At 34.4% G+C, this 22,193-nt stretch overlaps 1 protein-coding gene across 2 annotated transcripts in view; it reads right to left on the bottom strand.

Annotated features, from left to right (window-relative positions):
- Nucleotides 1–805: 805 nt before the first annotated feature.
- Nucleotides 806–22,193, bottom strand: part of ABCE1 (ATP binding cassette subfamily E member 1) — a 31,294-nt gene continuing 9,906 nt past the window's right edge. For both annotated transcript variants that reach the window (XM_005556009.5, XM_005556010.5), the window contains exons 4-18: nt 21,930–22,027; nt 20,828–20,945; nt 19,840–19,977; nt 19,635–19,704; nt 18,922–19,018; nt 17,637–17,726; nt 12,567–12,688; nt 9,813–10,034; nt 8,740–8,799; nt 8,582–8,640; nt 6,831–6,941; nt 6,604–6,746; nt 6,361–6,483; nt 4,891–5,002; nt 806–2,404 (exon numbers count right to left, since the gene is read on the bottom strand). In XM_005556009.5, coding sequence (XP_005556066.1) covers nt 2,357–2,404; nt 4,891–5,002; nt 6,361–6,483; nt 6,604–6,746; nt 6,831–6,941; nt 8,582–8,640; nt 8,740–8,799; nt 9,813–10,034; nt 12,567–12,688; nt 17,637–17,726; nt 18,922–19,018; nt 19,635–19,704; nt 19,840–19,977; nt 20,828–20,945; nt 21,930–22,027 — 1,611 coding nt within the window. In that variant the 3' untranslated portion in view covers nt 806–2,356. The remainder of the gene's footprint in view (nt 2,405–4,890; nt 5,003–6,360; nt 6,484–6,603; nt 6,747–6,830; nt 6,942–8,581; nt 8,641–8,739; nt 8,800–9,812; nt 10,035–12,566; nt 12,689–17,636; nt 17,727–18,921; nt 19,019–19,634; nt 19,705–19,839; nt 19,978–20,827; nt 20,946–21,929; nt 22,028–22,193) is intronic.

Genomic DNA, 22,193 nt, shown 5'->3' with positions numbered 1-22,193 from the left:
TCCAGTGACGATTTAAAAACTTCAATGGCCGGGCGCAGCGGCTCATGCCTGTAACCCCAGCACGTTGGGAGGCCAAGGTGGGTGGATTACCTGAGGTTCAGTTCGAGACCAGCATGGCCAACATGGTGAAACTCCGTCTCTACTAAAAATACAAAAATAGCTGGGCGTGGTGGCGGGTGCCTGTAATCCCAGCTACTGGGGAGGCTGAGGCAGGAGAACTGCTTGAACCTGGGAGGCGGAGGTTGCAATGAGTGCAGGTCGCATCATTGCACTCCAGCCTGGGTGACAGAGCGAGACTCCACCTCAAAAAAAAAAAGCCCAAAAGACAAAAAAAAATTTCAATGATTTTTAATCCATGCAAAATGTAAAATTCAAAGGGTATTATATATGTGTATATATAAATGTCTTTTTCTATTTGATCAAATTGTCCTTGTCAAAAGCAATCTGAGTATTCCTTTGTATATTTCAATATTCTGTATATTTTCACAAAAATGGTAGTATATAAACTGTTCCAATTTTTTGTTTTTTAGGTATTTGAGACTTTTTCCAATTAGGACATATCAAGTCGTCTCATTCTTTTTGCTAACGTCTGCATTGATGCTCTATGTAATACTGATTTTATAAATATTTTTCTTGTGTTAGCAATTGTAGGCCTTTCTATTGCTATGTAAAATTTTAAGATCCATATTTTAAATTTCATTTACATGAAAATACTTTTAATATATATTCTGTCATTAGCAGTAAGTAGAATTGTGCTCTTCTTATATCACAAGTACTTTCTTTAAGACAATCCAGGATCAGTAAATAACAATAGCTTTTGCTTATTTTATTCAATATATTTGAAATAATAATTCACAAATTTAACCTATCCTTAAAAATAGGCATTACTTATTTTAGTATAATCCCATTTGTGTACAAAACAAACCCTTTACATATACACACTTAGGTAAGTGCACAGAAAAAAGCATGAAAGAATATACATTATTAAATTCAAACGCTGGTTAACCTTTGTGAGGGTAATAAAGGGAGATCATTTTTTTATTCCATTCTGTATATCTGAATTTTTTACAACATGTATTTATGGGTTACTGAAATTATTTTTTAAAAGGCATAATGGGGTCCAGTTAAACCATACTTTCTAGCCATTATTTGCATTTTAATCAAGACTTCCATTATTTCAAGTAGCTCTTAAAGTCTGTCAAATACTTTCTAATTTCCCCTCAATTTTGCTTGCCCCAGTCATTTATTTAGTAAACACTCTTCCTCACTCGTAATTCCAGTTTAGTCAGAAGTACAACTTAAAGTGGCTCCAGGCTCCAGGCTATCTTGTTCAAAATTCAGAAACTCAAGAAATTTAGATGGGCTTTTGGAACTAAAAAATAGTTTAGATAATGTGCTCTATATCCAAACTCAGAAATGAATATATGTGGTACCAAGGGATACTTTGTATTGCTATCTGGGGACTTTTGCATTAATGTTGCCTTTTGGGACATGGTTCATAATCCTTGGCTACCCACCAGAAAAATCTGTGGAACTTAAAAAAAATACACAGATGCTTAGGCACCATCTTTAAAGATTTCGAGTCTGTAGTTGTAAGGGAAGCAAATATTCTTTAGAAATGCTTTTTCCTAAATCTCGATCAGTGGTTATATAAATATGTGTGTACAAAAATGACATTACCTAGAGAATGACTGAATACAGAACCTTATGGAATGCAAAAACAAAAATTCAGAGTAAAGTTAGGGGTTTTTGGGGGGGAAGGGAACTGAACTGGTTTTTGCTAAACGTGTTTAAAAGCACCAAAAAAGATTAAAAACAATTAAAAAATATCTATTTTTCCAACAGTGGTGTTTTGTAGTAATCTTCCTTGGAAACCACATACTGATAGTGCAAAGACTGAAAACAAATAATAAACATAATCCTGATGTTTATTTATCAAATGTCAATCAGTGGAATCTTTGACCAGCTTTTAAAACAAGGGCAGTTTCTTCACACTGGCATACTTGGCAAACCAGGTAAGTACAGAAACCCTTTTCAAGATTTAAAAAATGGAGCAACACTGGTCAGCATTTGGTACATGAATATAATACACCTACTGAAAATCTTCCCATACATCATGAAAACTTGGAGGTAATTTGTAGTCTGAAATGTCTTCATTTTAGAATATTATGCACAAAAGGGCCTCATCAGGAACAGAAAAGTTAGAACCCAACTGGCTTTTTATGTTATATTAAGTAAATTATACTTCAAGTTCCAGAGTATTTGGGGCATAAAATCCTGATTCAAGTTTTACATGACAAAATTTCTAGCAAATATTCCTTTTAATAAGTGGCTTATCAATATCCTCAGAGTCAGTCTAATCATCCAGGAAAAAGTAGTTTCCACTCTTCTTTTGTTCTACATCCTAAAAAAGAAAACAGAAGCAACAAAAATCAGCAACACCATTCTACTATAGGTAAAGGTACACTTTCACTGATAGTATTACTTAGCAGTGTTTACAACATAAGGGCCTGTACAACCTGTTCTGCACACACCATCTGTTTCTGGATATTCCTGGGTCCACTGCTCAATGGAAAGATAACTACTTCTGCCCCATCCCTAATGCTAGAATGACTCACTTGCACCAACTCAAGCGAAGTCCCTTTATGTAAGATGCCTTACATATATAAAATTTTGCTATGTATTATTTCTGGGAAAACTAACTCCGTTTTCATCAATGCAACTCTAATGTCCAGATCCAAAATGTAGCATACTGTCAGTCTGAGATCTGCGTATTACATAAAATATATATATATATAATTTTTTCCAATACTGGCCAGTAACAATCTCACCCACCTACTTGTTGAGCTGTTCTCTTATTAGGATTAAGGTATGACTATCTTAAAGTGAGTAGGCATACAGAAATGATTAACTCATGGTGACTGAACCACAAGTCTATCTAAGAAAATGACAATACAAAGTGTCCTTAATGCTTCAGAAGAAATTCTTCTTTTCTACCCAATATGCTTTTCAAAACTGAGACAACTCTTCAATTTTATGTGAGAACTTACCATTTCTCTATCCTGGCCAAGAAGTAATATCAATCATTTAAAAACAAAATATATAATAAAGGGTAAGGGCATCCAGACATACTGTTAGGTGCTTAAGAATACAATGACGTGCAAGATAACTTTGCCTCTGGCATTCCAAGAGCTCACGGTTTAGCAGCAAAGCTAGGACTTACAAATATGAAAATAAATGCCACAGCAGAACTATATATAACATACTTCTAAAGCTTTTAAGCATTAAGGATGGATATAGAGTGATAAAATGTAAACACTTTGAGGCACTGCAGATATTAAACACAGAAATGATGGCCAGCATGGTGGCTCACGCCTGTAATCCCAGCACTTTGGGAGGCCAAGGCAGGTGGATCACGAGGTCAGAAGTTCAAGACCAGCATGGCCAAGATGGTGAAACTCTGTCTCTATTAAAAAAATACAAAAAATTAGTCAGGTGTGGTGGCGGGCACCTGTAATCCTAGCTACTCAGGAGGCTGAGGCAGAGAATTGCTTGAACTCAGGAGGCAGAGGTTGTAGTGAGCCGAGATCACTGCACTCCAGCCTGGGTGACAGTGAGACTGTGTCTCAAAAAACCAAACAAAAAATAAACAAAAAACCCAAACTAAAACCAAAACCAAAAAAACAACCCAGAAATGCTTTCAGAATTCATTTACTTTCTGTTTCTGAGTGATGAAGATTTTTGCCTTTTAATAAACAAATACTGTATTTCACAGAGGAAATCAACTGTATGGTGCACAACTGTGTACTACAAAGACAAAAAACATTGTCAATTAAGTCGACACAATGTTTTCCTCATCACAGGAGCTTGTTTAGACTTTTAAAATATACTTTCTTTTTTTTGGGGGGTATTGGGGGGACAGGGACAGAGACTCACTCTGTTGTCCAGGCTGGAGTACAGTGGCACTATCTTGGCTCACTGCAACCTCTACCTCCTGGGTTCAAGTGATTCTCCTGCCTCAGCCTCTTGAGTAGCCGGGATTACAGGCACGTGCCACCATGCCTAGCTAATTTTTTGTATTTTTAGTAGAGACGGGTTTTCACCGTTAAGTTAGCCAGGATGGTCTTGATCTCCTGACCTCGTGATCCGCCCACCTTGGCCTCCCAAAGTTCTGGGATTACAGGCATGAGCCACTGCACTCGGCCTAAAATATACCTTTTAATCATGCATTGAAAAATATAACAGAAATTGGTTAAGGTATTCTTACAAAATTCTTTGTTACAATGGTGAATTAGTGTAATCTTCCCCAAGACATCTTAAATGGTAACAATATAGGTAGTACAACTGTGATACAACTTAGAGACAACGGGAACAGCTCTGGCTTCACGCAGCAATGACAGCTACATTACAACTGCTGCCTACTGCAGACTAAAGTATGCCATCGGGTCTTAAAATGTAAAAAACATAGGAATTTTAAAATAAAATATGGTGTTTTTCTGTTTTTGTTTTTAATTTTTATTTTTTTAGATAGAGTCTCACTCTTTTGCCCAGGCTGGAGTACAGTGGGACGATGTCAGCTCACTATAACCTCCACCTCCCAGGTTCAAGCAATTCTCCTGCCTCAGCCTCCCAAGTAGCTGGGATTACAGACGCCTGCCACCAGACTCGGCTAATTTTTGCATTTTTAGTAGAGATGTGGTTGCACCATGTTGGCCAGGTTGGTCTCAAACTCCTGACCTCAAATGAGCTGCCTGCCTTGGCCTCCCAAAGTGCTCGAATACAGGCATGAGTCACAGTGCCCAGCCATATGTTACTGATTTTTAAATAGCCTTTCAGTCGTTTATACTGAGATCAAAGTGATCCATGATTTAAGATAATTTTTCTACATACCTTAATTGAATTAAGTTTGTTTATTCGTGGCCTATAGTTGTTTGGATCTCTTCTGAAAGTAATTTCAAGCTGAGACAAAAATTTATTCATGCCAGCCAAAAGGGTTTGAGGACTAGAAGGAAAAAAAAAAAATCAATATTGATTAAATTTTACTTTAGAAATATAACCACCTTTTGGGATGAAGGGTATTAATAATTACTATTCCCTCAAATTCCCCAATCATAAATCATCTGGATAACAGTGTAACACCATACTACAAATCCTATGTTCAGAAATAGCTTTGCTTGGACTATATAGTTTTCTTGGCTATAATATTTTTGTGCAAAACAACAAAAAAATTAACCTGGATTTCTAATCTGGTGAAAGAAACATTTAAGACAAAAGTACTACTTTAGAAAAACAGAAGATCATTAATAAGTAGATTACAGAATCTCAAATTGCACATTTTTAGGGGAGATGAGAATCTTAAAAAGTTATATTTATATGAAAAATTTGTTACTGGAGGGAATACATCCTCCTAATAGTAGTTTTCAGTGATAACTCCTTTCTAAATTTCTATGCTTCATTGTTTTTACCCAAGCTAGTTCTTAAATCATGCCAAATCACTACATGTGAAACATTTTAAAATTTTGTAAATAGGTGAGATATCATTAGATGAACAAATAAACATCATATATACTAAGAAATTTCCTTAGCTTTTCAAGAAATATGTAATTCTCAATTTATCTATATATAAAAAAAGGAATTCAGGGAAGAAGCCCAGCAAAATACTTTTATTTCTTAGATGAATTATTAAAATGGCAACTTCATTCCTTGTTCTCCAATACCAGAAAACATGCTGAAACCACATGAAACTGCTGGTTTTGTAGGTGAAAACTGAACACCAGTAATTTCATTTAGTTCAATCTAATAATATAGGCTTTAGCACCAAAGGTAAAATGAATTCCTCATAACCTGATCTGAATGTTAGGCTTCTCTATATTGCAAGTGCTCCTAATCAGGTTAACAAGGAAAAATGAGAAAAGGAAAAAGGTAAAACCATTTATTTTAACTCTGCTATAGATCAACACTAGATATTTGGGATCCACTGTGAGCTCAATCACTATCAGTATAAGTTGGACAAATCATGTATCCTCTTTGAATCTTGTTTTCTTTTTCTATCATGTATGAAAGCAATAGTTTTCAATCTTTTTTGGGAAATTCAAATAATAAAGCAAACAAAAGTTAAGCTGAAAGAAAAGGTGAGGGACCCACAGCTTTTTATCTTCCTGGTGAAGGATTCCACACTGCAGCCTAAAAACTAGTCTTTCACATGGTCCCATCCAGTCCCCAATACCAATGATCTCAGGAGTCATAGAATCAAGTCTAAAATTTCTAGCTTTCATTTTTTAAAAATTAAAGTGAGTGACTTTACTATTTACTGGAAAATTTAAAATGAATTACTTTGAACATATTAAAAAGTAATTTTACCTGTTTGCAACTGTGTTCTTAGATGGAACACCATCAAAAACGATGACACGGTCCGCTAGATAGGTGGCCATGATGAAGTCATGTTCCACAACAAAGGCTGTTTTTTTTGCATGGAGTATGAAACTAAAACACAATGATTTTGAAATCTTACAGCTTTATATCATAAAACATTCCACTGTTCTATTAAGCACACTTGTAGGACAGTACACATAATCAAAATACTTCTATGAGCAAGATATTTACCGTTTGACAACTCGAGCTGCCATCAGTCTTTGCTCAGAGTCCAAATATGCAGATGGTTCATCAATTAAATAGACATCAGCAGGTTTGCCCAAACAAAGGGCTAAAGCTACTCGCTGTAGTTCACCACCAGATAATGTCTGCACCTAGTTGGAGGAGTTTAAGCAAACCACGTAAAGGCATCCAAAATTCAAAATAATAATAAAATTTTAAAAATTATGTTAAAGTACCTCTTGATCGATGATGTTTTCAATTTGCAGAGGCTTCATCACATCTGTCACAAATTGTGGATGAGTATAAGCATCTCTTATCTTTTCATGTAGTAACTGGCGAACACTTCCCTGTTTTTAATAGAAAAAAGTATTTAAATGATAAAATTTCACTATAGAACTCTATGAATCTTGACAAAGTTAAGCTTCAGAATAAAAATGTATCAATATTTTACTAACAGATATCAATGTGTATCCACCATCTATGACATGTTTTGAGATTTTCTATTCAAAACCCATCATGTACAACAAGTAAAAAGGGAGTTTGTTTTTCTTTTGAGACAGGGTCTTGCTCCATTGCCCAGGTGTGCAATGGCATGATCAGGGCTCATTGCAGCCTCAACCTCCCAGGCTCAAGTGATCCTCCCACTTCAGCCTCTAGAGGAGTTGGAACTACAGGCATGTGCCACCATGCTGAAGCAATTTTTTAAGTTTTTGTGGAGGCGGGATCTATGTTGGCCAGGCTGGTCTTAAACTCTTGGGCTCAAGTGACTCTCCTGCCTCAGCCTCCCCAAGTGCTGGGATTACATGCGTGAGCTACCATGCCCAGCCTGCAACAATATTTTTTTTTTTTTCCCCACTCCACAGCCCCTGCAATAATAATCTTAAAATTAGAAAGTAATAAGCAAATAATGAATGTTTCAGGGGAAAAAACATTCGAGTAGAAATTCCAAAGGTCAAAATGGGTATCAAGCAACCTTAGGCAGTCAGCAAGAGAGAACACAAAATGTATGATAATGTGTTAGGAATGAAGGGATGAATCCTAAGATGGCTTTTCCTTGCTGTTTCAGGATAAGGCTGAATTTTAGAATTTAAAGCTAAGTTTATAGAGTATCAATGATAAAACTTTTATGATAAGCTAAGCCAAGTAGACAAAACATAAATTGAATGGTGAGGTACTGAGGAGTTCATTACAACACCTGCAGAAATCAAAGGAGGTTAACTTTAACATAATGGTTTCAAGGTTTATCCATACTGTGGCATTTGTTAATATTTCATTTCTTTTTATGGCTGAATAACTTAAAGACATTTGCTCATTTTTAATTGTAAGATTTCTTTATGTATGCTGTATACAAGTCCTTTATTGGATATATGATGTGCAAATGTTTCTCCCATCTTGTGGGTAGCCTTTTCATGTTCTTGCTGGTGTCACTTTGAAGCACAAAATACATTAGGTTTTTAATGATTTATTTAGCAAAATGATGACATCTTTTTATGTTTTTATTTTTTTGAGACAGAGTCTCGCTCTGTCGCCCAGGCTGGAGCGCAGTGGCGCAATCTCCGCTCACTGCAAGCTCCACCTCCCGGGTTCACGCCATTCTCCTGCCTCAGCCTTCTGAGTAGCTGGGACTACAGGCGCCTGCCACCACGCTCGGCTAATTTTTTGTATTTTTAGTAGAGACCGGGTTTCACCATGTTAGCCAGGATGGTCTCCATTTCCTGACCTTGTGATCCGCTGGCCTAGGCCTCCCAAAGTGTTGAGATTACAGGCGTGAGTCACTGCGCCTGGCCAAATGTGACAAACATCTTTAAAACACTTTCTTAGCAGTGGATATGAATCAAGGATTGGACTCTTAGTACCTTTGTTAGAAACTACCAATAAAACTGTATAGAATCTAATTTGGAGAAAAATTTTAATACAGTAAAAGATGAAAGCTATAGGCATTATATACAAATTTTCTTTAGTAACCATATAAAAAATAATAACTCACAGTTGATTTGGGACTAATTTTCTGTGGCTTATAACTGACATTTAGAACTGGTACTTCTCCTGTAAAATAATGAAATACATAAGACACTAAAAACTGCCCAGATCTTTAAAGTTTACTGTGTAGAACAGTGTAAAAAGACTCAACAATTACAACTGTACCTCCTTCATCAGGTTTAAGTCTTCCAGCAAGCATTCTGATAAATGTCGTTTTACCCGTTCCTGGCAACACAACATATGACAATTTGATATGAAAGATGCTTGACATTTAAAGTAAAACACTATGTCCTATTTAGTTTTAACTGAGAAATTTCTTTTAAAGATATACACTGACATTATTGAATTCTGAAGTTTATATAGAAAAATACTTAGTCTTTCATGGTTCACCTCTGAAGTGTCATTCTAAGCTAATTAAGAGGAATAAAGACTAGTCAAAGCTTATAATGACAATTTTAATAAATGGTATATCTATAAAGTTTAAATCCTGTAATAGTTTGAAAAGATTTACTTAGCTAAATTATCAGGGCACACACTTTATTAAGATAGTATAGACTATTTTATGAAAGATAACTGTAATCTTAAAGTTTACTTATATAAAATATTTAAATTAATTGCAACCCAATTCAAAATTCCCATTATCTAAAGACTGATACATTGTAACAATCTTATATAAAATTTATCTTCTATAGTTTTCTAAGCTGTAAGATTACAATTCAAATAGTTCTTAAATCATGAAGACAGTATCACATATTTAGTAGTCAAATTCATCTTATACCTATACTTATGACAATTTATTATGAAATATTTGCTGGTAATACAATTATTTACAAAGGTAGATTGCTCTGAATTTAAAATAAAGTTCCACACTGAAGTGTATGAGGAAAAAATTTTTAAAGCTGGGTTGTTTCTGAATTACCATTTATCCTTTCCTTCTTAGTCAATTTGTAAGAATAATAACTGCCTTATTAATTTACATGTAAAAAACCAGCTGACAAAGAACACCTTATTTTCACTGGAGGTTATAAAACAAAATAAGAAATATTAACCTGATTGAATTACAGTGCAATTGAATTACACAATGCCAAAAAAATGTGAAAGTACACTAAGAAAATTATGGGTTTAAATAAAACTCTATATTCTAGCCCTATAACATACGATTCAAATTTTTCCACAAAATAGTTAAAACTAATTTACTAAACAGGAAGATTTTTACTTATCACAAAATGAAAACTTACCATTTTCCCCCAGCATCACCATAATTTCAGAATCTGTAAACTCTCCAGCTACAATTGCTAGCTCAAACTCTCCCATTTTTTTCTTCATTCCTGGATATTTATACATACACATCTTTTTAACTTCTTCTTCATTTGCTGTCTCAGCCACTTTAAAAACAAGCGATGCATCTCTGAATCTCAAGTTTTCTGTTGGAACATAGCCATCCAAAAAAATGTTTATGCCTGTTGGGAAGAAAATTGTCAACAGGGAGAAATCATTAGAGTCAAAATCCTAAGCTCTCTTGGGAGCAATCTATAAATTATATACTCTAAATTTCTGTGGATTTTTGCTAACATGTTGGTCTGCATATAAAGAATTAACTTTTTTAAAAAACCATATTTAATGTAAGTTGAAATAATTCATGAATATATAGGCATGTCCCCCCCAACCACATGAAATACATCTTCTCATTATCCTGTAATTATTTTTTCCACCAGGTTTTATGCAAAAGAGAGCACATGATGTCCTTTTTGCATTATCTTTAAAGTGAAAATAACAAATATGTAAAAGTATTTTCAGATTGATATAATATTGATATAAAAGTTTGGGGGATAAATTTTTGAATATACAATTTGTTATCAGTATTCAATTTCACATGAGAGATAAGCACATATTTTGAGGTTATAATTTATTGCATTAAAAAAATATAATCCTGCAGGTTCATATGAAATTGAATATGAGCTAACTTCAGTTAACATTTTTTTAATGGTTTCACTGTACAAAGATAACCACCATTCTCTAAACAGATTTTAATAACTTAATCCAACATTGTATACAAGAACCCTCTGTAATAAAATTTTAAGATCTACAATGGCAGACAAACTGAAATGAAAAGTATATTTGAGAAACAATGAATAATCCATATTTCAGTGTTTCCCATATTTAAGTGAAGAGAAAGCTGAAGCTTTTTGGAAGGTCTTGATGTTATTCATTTTATTTGGAACTGAGAGACACATCATGCAGCCTGTATCCTCATCCTAGAACACAGGTGTTCAACACATCTTTGCTGACAGACCAAATGAACAGATTACATTTATTTTGCCAAAATCTGCACGTTTTTTGATCTTAAACTATCTAAAACATATAAATGTGAAGTTAAAAAATTAAATTAAAAAATTACATAAAAACATAAACTCAATGGAACCTTAGCAGCCACTTAGTCCACATACTTAACTTATTTTGGAAAATAAAGGCTCAAAGAACTAAGTGACTACGTTTAAAAAACACACAGCAAGCCAGTCTTTATAGTCCTACTTCAATGTTTGTCTTGTCAATTTAAAAATGAGTTCAAACTATAATCACCTTTACAGTTTATAGAAAGCTTTTAAGTAATGATGCACTGATTTCAATCTATTAAAGGAACACAGAAAAACCAAAGTTTCTTAAGTTGTTTTAACAGATCAAGCACATTAAAAACCTTACTGGGTATCATTTACTGAATGGCATAGCCTGTAGACATGACATTTATAACTGGAGTTGTGAAGAATGACTGCCAAGTACCCATATCATTATCAACTTGATTCAAAGACTACCATATGGTATAGAGTAAGGTACTCAATACGTATTTGTCAATTGACAAGAATAAAACATTAATAAATTGGTTCTGATGTCATCCCTTAGGACTACTGGCAAAAAAACTAGGTAACTTTGCAAATTTTTCTTTAAAGCATGCAACTATCTCAAATGTATAAGTAGGTAAGTTACAACAATTTCTTCCCCACATCTTAATATCTATGTACTTTTTATAAATTATAAAAACTCCCATCATCTTTTTATGAAAAGGATTATAATGCAATATAAATTTACTTTTCCAAAAGAGCTTTTAGGTGTAAAAAAGATTATTCCAAGATTGAAAAAAAAAAAAAAAAAAACAACCAAAAAACCTGCCACCACTTAGGGAACTACAGGCTACATGGATTTTTCTACTTCTAGGAGATGGTATTTTTTTCCTGCGTAAACAGCCCTTTTGTGTTCTGAATTGTCAGTTTAAGACAGGTGGAGAGAAAAACAAAAAACAGACAAAAACAAAAAAACACAAGGAAGCAGCAAAAGGAAAATGGGGAAGAAAAAAAGGAAAAGGTATGGAAGGCAGAGAGTACATTGGTACTTGTTTCAGGAGCCACTTAGTGGTAGGCTAGTTTCTATTTTTAATTAAATTGCAGAGGTAAGGAGGAGACATGGAAGGGAGAGGCCAGGGAATCTGATTTTCTTGGAAGTACAAAGACTAAATAAAAATTTAAATATACTTACTAAACTATCTTATTAGGCTTTTGGATAGCCTTAGTTCCAAAAACATAGTATACATATTACAGATAAATTTAAAACATGAAAACAAGATGAATACTGAAAGCATTTTAAGAGTTTCATTACTGGTATTGGCCTGTCAAAGTTAATTTGAAAATGACAAATACTACAGTAATACCGCAGAAGCCAAAATGCAGAAGACTTTTACTGTAGCCTCCCAACCCCCCACAAATGTAACATTGCATTTCTACCCATTCCCAGGAGAAAATTCTCCAAAATGAAAAGAATATATTTTGTATAACAATTGATATATATAACCTTAAACACTCTGCTCAGTGATTAAATTCCAAGGAACTAGAGTTTTGGATGATTATCAGAGGAATGTAAAACTACTTAATATCAATAATGTAGTTTATAAGCATTAGAGTAGAAGAGAATATAGCATATGTGAAAAAAGTTTTTCAAGTTACCTTCTCTTACACTAAAAGGCATAGTGACAACTCCATAGGCGCTTGGTACACCATATAAACAGCAGATGAAGTCGGACAGATAGTCCAATACACTTAGATCATGTTCCACCACAATGATATATCTGAAAATCAAACCAGATTTTTATTTTTACATTTAACATAACATATATAATTAAACTCTTATGTAACTATTTTTAATAGTTGTAAATTTCAGAAAAATAGATGCATCTAATAAAATTTAAGCATAAAGACATATGAGGCAAAAGCCATAAAATATTTTCTTTAGTATCATAATCAATGCTCATATTTAAAAATGTTTTCCTGAACTAAAAGGAAAAAACCAGCCAATTTAAAAGTTTATTGATATATGAATTAAACGCATTCTGCTAATAAGAAACACATTTAGAAATAAGTGTTACAAAGTAGAAACAATTATAATAGATTTAATTCAGGTGTAGCCTAAACTGTTTGAGTATTATGCTACTCAATTTATGTAAAGCCCTGTACCTGTCCTGTCCCATGCTAGTTGTAGAAGGTGATGGATGCATACACAAAGGCAGGACAGAATCCTTAACCTAAGACGTTTCGATTAAGCTGGGGAAGACAAGGAATAGGTATGAAATGGTAACAAAAAAGATTACATGGCAAAATATGCTCCACAGATAATAAAATCAGTGAGCATCAGAAAGAAAATAGGTTAGTGGGTACTGGAGCACTTTATGAATGAGAATAGGATATGTGAAGTTTAAGTGGCTATATTTGAATGAAGTGATACAGTATTGGCTGGAAAAGAAGCTATTAGGCAAGTAATAGTCATGAAGGTTTTATGTAGCACTTTATTCCCATTTCCATGTTGAATATAGTTCAACATGTCAAAAAAAAAATGTCCTGCAGACATCTCAAACGTCAAATTAATGTATCAGCTTCCTACACAAAAATTCTCCATATTTGTATTAATGTAATTATCATCCCCTAAAAAATGACATTTTATTCCCACTGATATTTTGTTTAAACTGTTAAAGTCTGTGAATTCCTTCTCAACAATGTCTTGTGTTTCAATTTCATCCTTTTTCTTCTTTGCCTAAATTCTAGTTCAGGTCCTCATATTTCTTTCATATCTCATTTTCTTTAGGTCCCCTGATGTGGGTCTCGATTCCAAATGAAATTAATCACTTTCATTAATTAGACGTTTTCAACATTTTCTAAAACTTTAGCTACTATTACTTAGCTTATACACAGGAAACACTGAAGAATGCATCTTTTTTCTCAAATAAACCACTTCTCTGGTGTCTAAGAAAGTATTCCTTTTCTAAGCAGTCTCCTGCCTAGATCTTTACCTGCTGAAATCCCGCTTAACCCTTTAAGGTCCATCTCAAATCCAACTTGCTATGGAAATACTTTTCTTAATATGCAAACGAGCTTTCCCCCTCACTCTTGCTGGTAACAAGTATTTGGACTGATACTTGGACTTCTATTATTTTTTAATTACCCCTATAACTTGCTCATAAACATCTTAAAGGAGACTCTTAATACTTTTAGCACCTCTGTGATCTTTAGTCTTACACAATGTACTAGCAGACACCTAAAAAAGTTGTTGATTGACAAAATGAAGAATATGAGCTAAATTAATTGGAAATGAGGAAGATGGTAGTAGGTTCTGAAATAGGACTGTGCAGAACTTTCTACAATTATGAAAATGTTCTATCTCTATGTTGTCCCATATAGTGGCTACTAGCCATAAGTTTAATGTTGCTAGTTTGGTGAAATAAAATTTTAATTTCAATTAAAATTTAAATAAGGATGTTTGTCTAGAGGCTACAGCACAATTCTAGACTAAGGGAACGAAATGAGAAAACATTTCAGGAATAATCTGGCAAGGAAAAAAAGTAAGAATGGAAAATAAGAGCAGGTCTAAGATGAAAAGGGAAAATTAAGAGGAAATGTTTTCTACCACAATGGTGGTAGTTATCAATAAAAATGGCAAATCAGGCGAGCTGGTGATACTCATCTTGCATCAGTGTCTTTGTTGGCACTAATCCATTACATGGAATACTTCTCTACTCTTAAAATCCTGTTTCCTTAAAGAGCCAGTGTGAGGGAGCACTGTATTATGTAGTGGCTTTTACTTTGCTTTGAAAAGAAGAAAAAAATAGGTCAAACTTCCTGTCCCCAGCCCCAACCTTCAAATGGAGGTTATGGAGACAGAAGTCCAAAATACAAAAATGATTTAGGTCAGCCATTCTGTTTTCTGAGAAGTTGGGAAGAAACACAAATTTGTAGCATAGTAAGGAATCTAGGCTGTAAAAGATGTATACCCTACAGTTAATTTGGGGCCACCTTAGTCTTCAATGTTACTGATAATGTTCTGAGGTCAAACTCTATAAAACTTCTTAATCTCTATCCTTTTGTCCAATGCATCCTCTATTTTTCATTGTTTATCCAAGGATATGTTCTCCAAAATCTTTTTAGTATTAAAGACTCAATGTATGCCTTGACACAGTGAATTTCAGAATGGAGATATACTTCCCATGACTCTTTATCATCAATCTATCACTACATAGAGATCTTAACCTTATACCTGTAAATAAAACCAGCCCATTTGTGAAATGTCTTAAAATTTTCTCTACGTTGTCATGCCAATCTGTCTTAACATGTTATCCCTATTACAATTAAGGTTACTGTCCTCTCATAATATAGGAAAGTCTTGGGTAGTACTACTTTTCCTTACTACTTTTTTTTTTTTTCCCCTGAGGTCCATCTACACTATTTATTTCACTTTCCTATTGCAACTATACAAAACAGTTACTGATATTTTAATTTTAAATTTATTCATTATAAGTGGATATAAGTACCTGATGCCTTGTTTTCTAGTGATGTGTCTAACCAGTTACTCCTTGAAACACTGGCTGTAAACCAGTATTTTCTTTCAATTTTCCTCTTATTGTTAGGACGTTATTTGATATCTTTAAAGTTTTATGTGAAGGTAGATATTATCTATGACTTTCATTTTAGTATAAAAAGGGGCTATAAAAATACTTTTTATAAAAAGTGACTTGAGAACTAGTGACCTGACTTTGTGTATTCCTTTCAAGACTATGGTACATGTGTATGCTTCTCTTTACCACAGTGTGTATTTTTCTTTGTGAAGTCCTTGAATACTGGGACTGTATTTTTACACTTGCATTCCCCAAAGAGCCCATCATAATGCCCAGGCTCTTAATGCCTGTGTATGAAGTAAAGATCATGGCTTCTACTTGGCTCACATAAGATTGTCTCTTTATCACTGATATTCTAAGTTTCACTTCAAAGTATGTACATGGATTATTTAGTATCTGTAGAACTTGTGCTCCTTGAATCTAAGGAGCTGAATTTTTCATCAATTCTGAACAGTTCTCAGCCATAATCCTTTCATGACTTTATTTTTCAGACTTTTAAGATATATGTAAATAGTTTCCTCATTACATTCTCCAGGTTTCTGAACCTTCCTTCCATGTTTTAATTTTATTCTCTCTCTGCTATATTCTGGTAACTTCCTCAGATCAGGTTTCTAATGCACTTTTCTGCTGTCCCTAACCTGTCTAATATGTTCAGTGAATCTGTAATGTCACCATGCTTTTAATTTTTAAATTTGTTTGGGTTTCTGAACATCTACTTATTGCTTTTTTGGTAGCATTATATCCTTAGGGTTTTGAATTCTTTTATTTAAAGATTTTATTTTGAACATTATTTAATAGCCTCCCTTAAAATTTCACCTAGAGTTCTTGAATCCTGCTGCCATATAATATCTGCTGGCTAATTTGCAGACTGTTTCCTCCTCTAATTTATAAATTTTATAATTTGCAATTTGAGTTCGTCCTCGTGAGGCATTACCTATAGGAATCCTGTGCAACCAGGGTTGAAAGCATATTGGTTTGTTGCTTCTGCTATGTACCATAAAAAAGTTCCAGACCCCTTAAAAATACTACTTTCTCACTTTGAAGGGTTCACAGATTCCACTGGTTATATAAATTCCAATTCCACAGCCAGGCGAGCTGCTGGCCCATGAAGAGAGATTTGAAAGACAGCGATCCCTTCACTTCCAGGGAGTTCAGTGAATGACAGATATTTGCTTTCTTGACGCTTCCGTGCAATGATAAAAAAGTTGTTTCCAATTTGCCCTTTTAGGGAGAAAGCAGTCCTTTGAGAGTCCTGGCACTTTATGTGTGAAAATCCAATACTAGACCTTGCTTCTTGCCCATGAGTGGATGTTAAAACCCAAGACCTATTACAGAAACCATCAACATCTGGTCCTATCACTCCTCTATAGTTCTAATGCTTCAGTTTTTGACCATTTGGGATTTCTCTCACTTTCTTGCAAGATGAGCCATGTATTTAAAAGGATGTTTATTAAATTGTTGAGTCAGAAGAGGCAGTATAACATAGAAAATGCTATACAGAAAAAACCCCTGGGGTCTGGTCACAGCTTTGTCATACAGTGAATTTGTAACCTAGAACAAACAACTAGATTTTTGACGTTATTCTTCATTTGCAAAATAGGAATACCATCTGAAGATTCCTATGAGATAACCATGAGGATCAAATGATGTAATGAATTTGAAAACTCTACAAACCACAAAAGCACCCTATAAACACAGGGTATTTTGAATACTAACAGAAATTATGACAAATTTTCTTTTCTTTTGCCCAGTAAGATTCCGAACAACCAGAATTACTCTAGTGATTCTTACAAATTCTAAGCCTGTGTGTGTGTGTGTATGTGTGAAAATGAGAGAGAGAGAGAGAGAGAGAGAGAAAGATAGCTGGGAAAAGCTAAGGGTCTGCTTCCCATAAAGCTACGGAATTTGCAAATAATTTCAGAATATTCCTAGGCTCCCTGGAAGCAGGGGTGTTAATAAATGAATCTTGCACTGAGAACCTCTGTTCTAGATAAAGGTTAATTTAGGTGGTAGCTATAAACAAAGAAGATTAAAAAATATGTACATGACATTGACAGACCCAGTGTTTAATCTTCACAAATCTGTAAAAATCTCTAAACAAAACAACACAGTAATATGCCAGATCTCTACTTACCTATCTGGATTTATTAGAGATCGTATAGTAATAGCAGCCTTTAAACGCTGCTTGACATCTAGGTAACTAGAAGGCTCATCAAACATGAAGCTATGAAAAATAAAAATAAAAGCAAATATAATAAGTCTGAAAGACAAGACATTCTACCTTGCATATTATTTTAAAGCACTGTAGTATCAAGAGCTTCTGATTTAACCACAACAAAAATCTCCAATAGTAATTAAGAGTCTACTTGTAATGGTAAAAATTCCTGTATTCTGTTCAGAAGTAGAAAGAAAAAATTACAGAAAGCATGATTATACACCAAGTTTGGAGAGGGTCTACCAGTTTAGGCTAATTTACAAATTGGTAACTTCTCATAAAAAGTATTCTGATATAGTCTCAAGTAGTTTGGAGAGCTTTTCTCTTAAGTCAGCTGCATGTAAGCACAGTTTTTTGGAGGGTATTGCAAGAATTTATAGAATACTTCGTGGAGAAGTTAGCCTTCACCAGACAACAGGGCAGAAATGTGGAAAAAGGAGCAATAAATATCTGGGAGGAAAGACATTAAACGTAGGAAGGAAATGTTCCTCTCTTCTCTCGCACATGGCATGCCACAGTGATCTACGCTGATTTAAAAAACCTCGTGTTTTGCTTCCGATATTAAAAAGCTTGCTAGCCTGGCTGGAGGGCTTAAGTCTTAAAATCTTTTCACATAAAAAGAGGACTTAGGCCGGGCGCAGTGGCTCACACCTGTAATATAAGTACTTTGGGAGGCCGAGGCAGGCGGATCATGAGGTCAGGAGATTGAGACCATCCTGGCTAACATGGTGAAACCCCATCTCTACTAAAAATAAAAAAAAAAAAAAAAAAAAAAAAATTAGCCAGGCATGGTGGTGGGCGCCTGTGGTCACAGCTACTCAGAAGGCTGAGGCAGGAGAATGGCGTGAACCCGGGAGGTGGAGCTTGCAGTGAGCCAACATCGCACCACCGCACTCCAGCCTGGGCAACAGAGTGAGACTCCGTCTCAAAAAAAGAGGGCTTAGATGATGAATAACTGACTTTATATAAAAATTTCTGGCACCTATCAGTTATAAACTATCTAAATAAATAAAGATTTTCCCCTGTGAATATAACAGGGAAAATGGGTAGTGGATACACAATTGCTTCAACATCCTACCTTGAAATTAGGGCCTTAGATACTATTTCTATTAATTTCTCTCAAAACCATTCCTCTATTAGCAGCATTACAACTGAAAACTCTACAATATGGATGAAGATAAACAAAAATTGTAAAGTAACCTACATATCAGCTTTCTGTATGCAAACGACAGCACAAGCAAATCTCTGCAACTCTCCTCCTGAAAGATCTTCAACATTTCGTTCTTTTAGGTGGGTTAAATCTACAAAGAACATAGAGGCATTGTGCTCAATGTATTTCACCTCTTCCAGGTAAAACGTATACTGCATGTCATCGTTTGAAGTTTGAATGCTATTTCAGTTGAAAATTGTTTAAAGTAAATATAACAATTACTGGAGATTTTCCCACTTATTTCAGGAATCCACATAAAGATGTCTACTTTCATCACTTAAGTTTGGGGCCTACTGAAATATATACACAAAATGGCTGGGCGCAGTGGCTCACGCCTGTAATCCTAGCACTTTGGGAGGCTGAGGCGGGTGGATCACCTGAGGTTGGGAGTTCAAGACCAGCCTGACCAACATGGAGAAACCCTGTCTCTACTAAAAATACAAAAAATTAGCTGGGCGTGGTGGCGTGTGCCTGTAATCCCAGCTACTTGGGAGGCTGAGGCAGGAGAATCGCTTGAACTTGGGAGGTGGAGGTTGTGGTGAGCCAAGATTGTACCACTGCACGCCAGCCTGGGTAACGAGAGTGAAACCCCATCTCAAAAACAAACAAACAAACAAACTAACAAAAAACATATATATATATGTGTGTGTGTGTGTATATATATATATATATATACACACACACTCACACACAAAATAAACACTTACCAAGCTGCTGACATACAACTGCCTGTGTCTTTGTTTCATCTTTTCGGTCCAAAATAGATCCCACTGTCCCCTGCCACAATATACCAAAAATAGTTACTATTTTCTTTCAATATTAAAAAAGAATCACAAAGTAAAACACATTTATTTTGATATGTCTTTTATACTTCTATCAATATCCATTAAATTCCCTCTATCAAAAACCGACCTTTGCAGCCTTAGGAATCTGGTCTACATATTGAGGTTTGATGATGGCTTTTAGGTCATCTTCTAGAATCTTGGTAAAGTAATTCTGTAACTCAGATCCACGGAAATAAGTCAAAATCTCTTGCCAGTCAGGAGGATCCTAAAAAAAAAAAAATACAGAATACGTGAATTTAATAATACAAAGACAAAGAGGATGAAAGATACAGGAAATAGAACATATTTGCAAATAGAATACTTGTGGCTTTTAACTTAAGATTGGAGGCAAACATAATTAATACAAGTCTCCTTTCCCTATAAGAGCAAAGAAAGAAAACAGAACAGATACTATGTCATTCAAAACCAGATTGCCAACACCCAGGACATAGAAAGGCATCTAATAAGAGGTTAAGCTGGAAGGAATGTTTCCTGCTCATATTTTCAAAACAAGTGAAAATGTTTTCAAGTATCCAAGAAATCTTTCTGGATACTTAACCAAGGATTCAGAAACGAAATGTAAAATACACTTATGATTTATTCGAACAATTAATAGGGTGGCATCCACACTCTGGTGAAGCTCCATTTTATAATATCTACAAATAAAAATATCTAACTTAAGAACATTACACAGTGGCTCCTAAATTTCTTTATGTACTAAAGTTGGAAATTTACCATTCATAAGTCAAAAGCCTAATCAAACTATTCACTGCAACAAAAACTAATTGAGCTATTTTTACATTATTGGGACAAATTAAATAGAAACGTGTAATATAGCAGAATCAAGCAGAATTCTGCGTCAGATCAAGGCTTAACAACTCAGAATTTTCAGTTAAGTAACATTAACAGATTTTTAGTTAAAAAGTACAAAAGAGCTTTATTTATAAATTTCGCAGCATTAATTCCACAAATAATCCTGAAAATAAGAATATTTAAAAAATACACATATCACTTCCCCCACAAAATCTCATAAAACTGACTCATGATATTAATTTTTACAAGGTGATAATACGTACATCGTACTTTCCAAGGTTTGGCTTTTGTTTTCCTGCTAAAATTTTTAAAGCAGTTGACTTTCCAATACCATTAGTACCAACTAATCCCAAAACTTCACCTGGACGAGGGATAGGCAACCTGTTACAAGTATACAAAAATAATAAAACAACTCAGACTTACATAGAAAAAGCCACATAACATCAGAATGATATATTTTAATGCACTTGCACTTCACATACATCCATTAATAAGTTAAGAAACATATACCAGATATTATTGGCTATTAGAAAAAAAACAGCCAAGATTAACTTACGCTGTTAATTGTTAGAAATGCATCCATAAACAACATTATTTCAAGTTTTATTTATTCAGTTTTCAAAGTTCATCCTAAAGTAAATTTCTTCTTTACATGTAAGGCTCAGTTTTAATGTTTAACAAAATGCTTTGGTAAAAATTACATAGCAGGTGCACCCTCACAATGTCTTTCTTTTCTGGCCTGCCATTTACTTACTAAGGAGAGAAGTGCCACATCAACCAGAAATATTCCACTTCATTCTCCCTGCTGCAGTACGCTCCTTAAAGCTGGCAGGTTGAGAAACACTTTTTTATTAGTAAAATCTAGACTCCTAGATTCAAAGTATTAGTGTTCAGCAGATAAAAATCCCAAACTAAGGATTTGTGACTTGTATTATTATTTTGTCCAAATTCAAAGTGATATTCTCTGTAGCTCATCAAATTAATGGATAAACAAAATCAAAGGCAAGTTCCTTTAAAAGTTATTCTGGGTATAAGGGTACTAGGAACAACAGTGACTCTCAGTCCCAGTTGTATATGAGAGTCACCTGGGACTTTTTCAATAAACTAAGGTCCAGACCTGACAATGTAATTAAACTGGGCTGAAAGCTGGACATTAGTAGCTTTAGAAAGTCCCATGGATAATTGCAATGTTAGCCAGAATGAACCATAGACATATACAGTATGATTCTGCATGATGTTATAATATTGTATTTTCCTTTAGTGACTAGTTAATAGCATTTCTCCCAACTTCTGCATTTCTCTTAAAATCCCAAATGTATTTTATGCTTAACTCGACAGAAGAGGAATCTTGATGTGAAAATATACCTGTGAAGTTTGAAGGCATTGGCACAATATCGATGTGTGGTTTCTTTTTCCAGGTTGCTTGGTAGATTGACAATTGATAAGGCGCCAAAGGGGCATTTCTGTTATTTAAAGAATTAATTTTTGTATTAATTTGTAGACATATACACATAACTAAAATGGATTAAGAATATTTTTATAAGCAATCTTCTAAACATGAGGACTTTCATAAATATGTGAAATATTGTTACATTTCCTTTTACTATTTACTTAAAAATAAAAGGTTCC

Source organism: Macaca fascicularis, chromosome 5 (assembly GCF_037993035.2).
Source record: "Macaca fascicularis isolate 582-1 chromosome 5, T2T-MFA8v1.1".
Lineage (NCBI taxonomy): Eukaryota > Metazoa > Chordata > Mammalia > Primates > Cercopithecidae > Macaca > Macaca fascicularis.
This window is presented reverse-complemented; position numbering and strand designations above follow the sequence as displayed.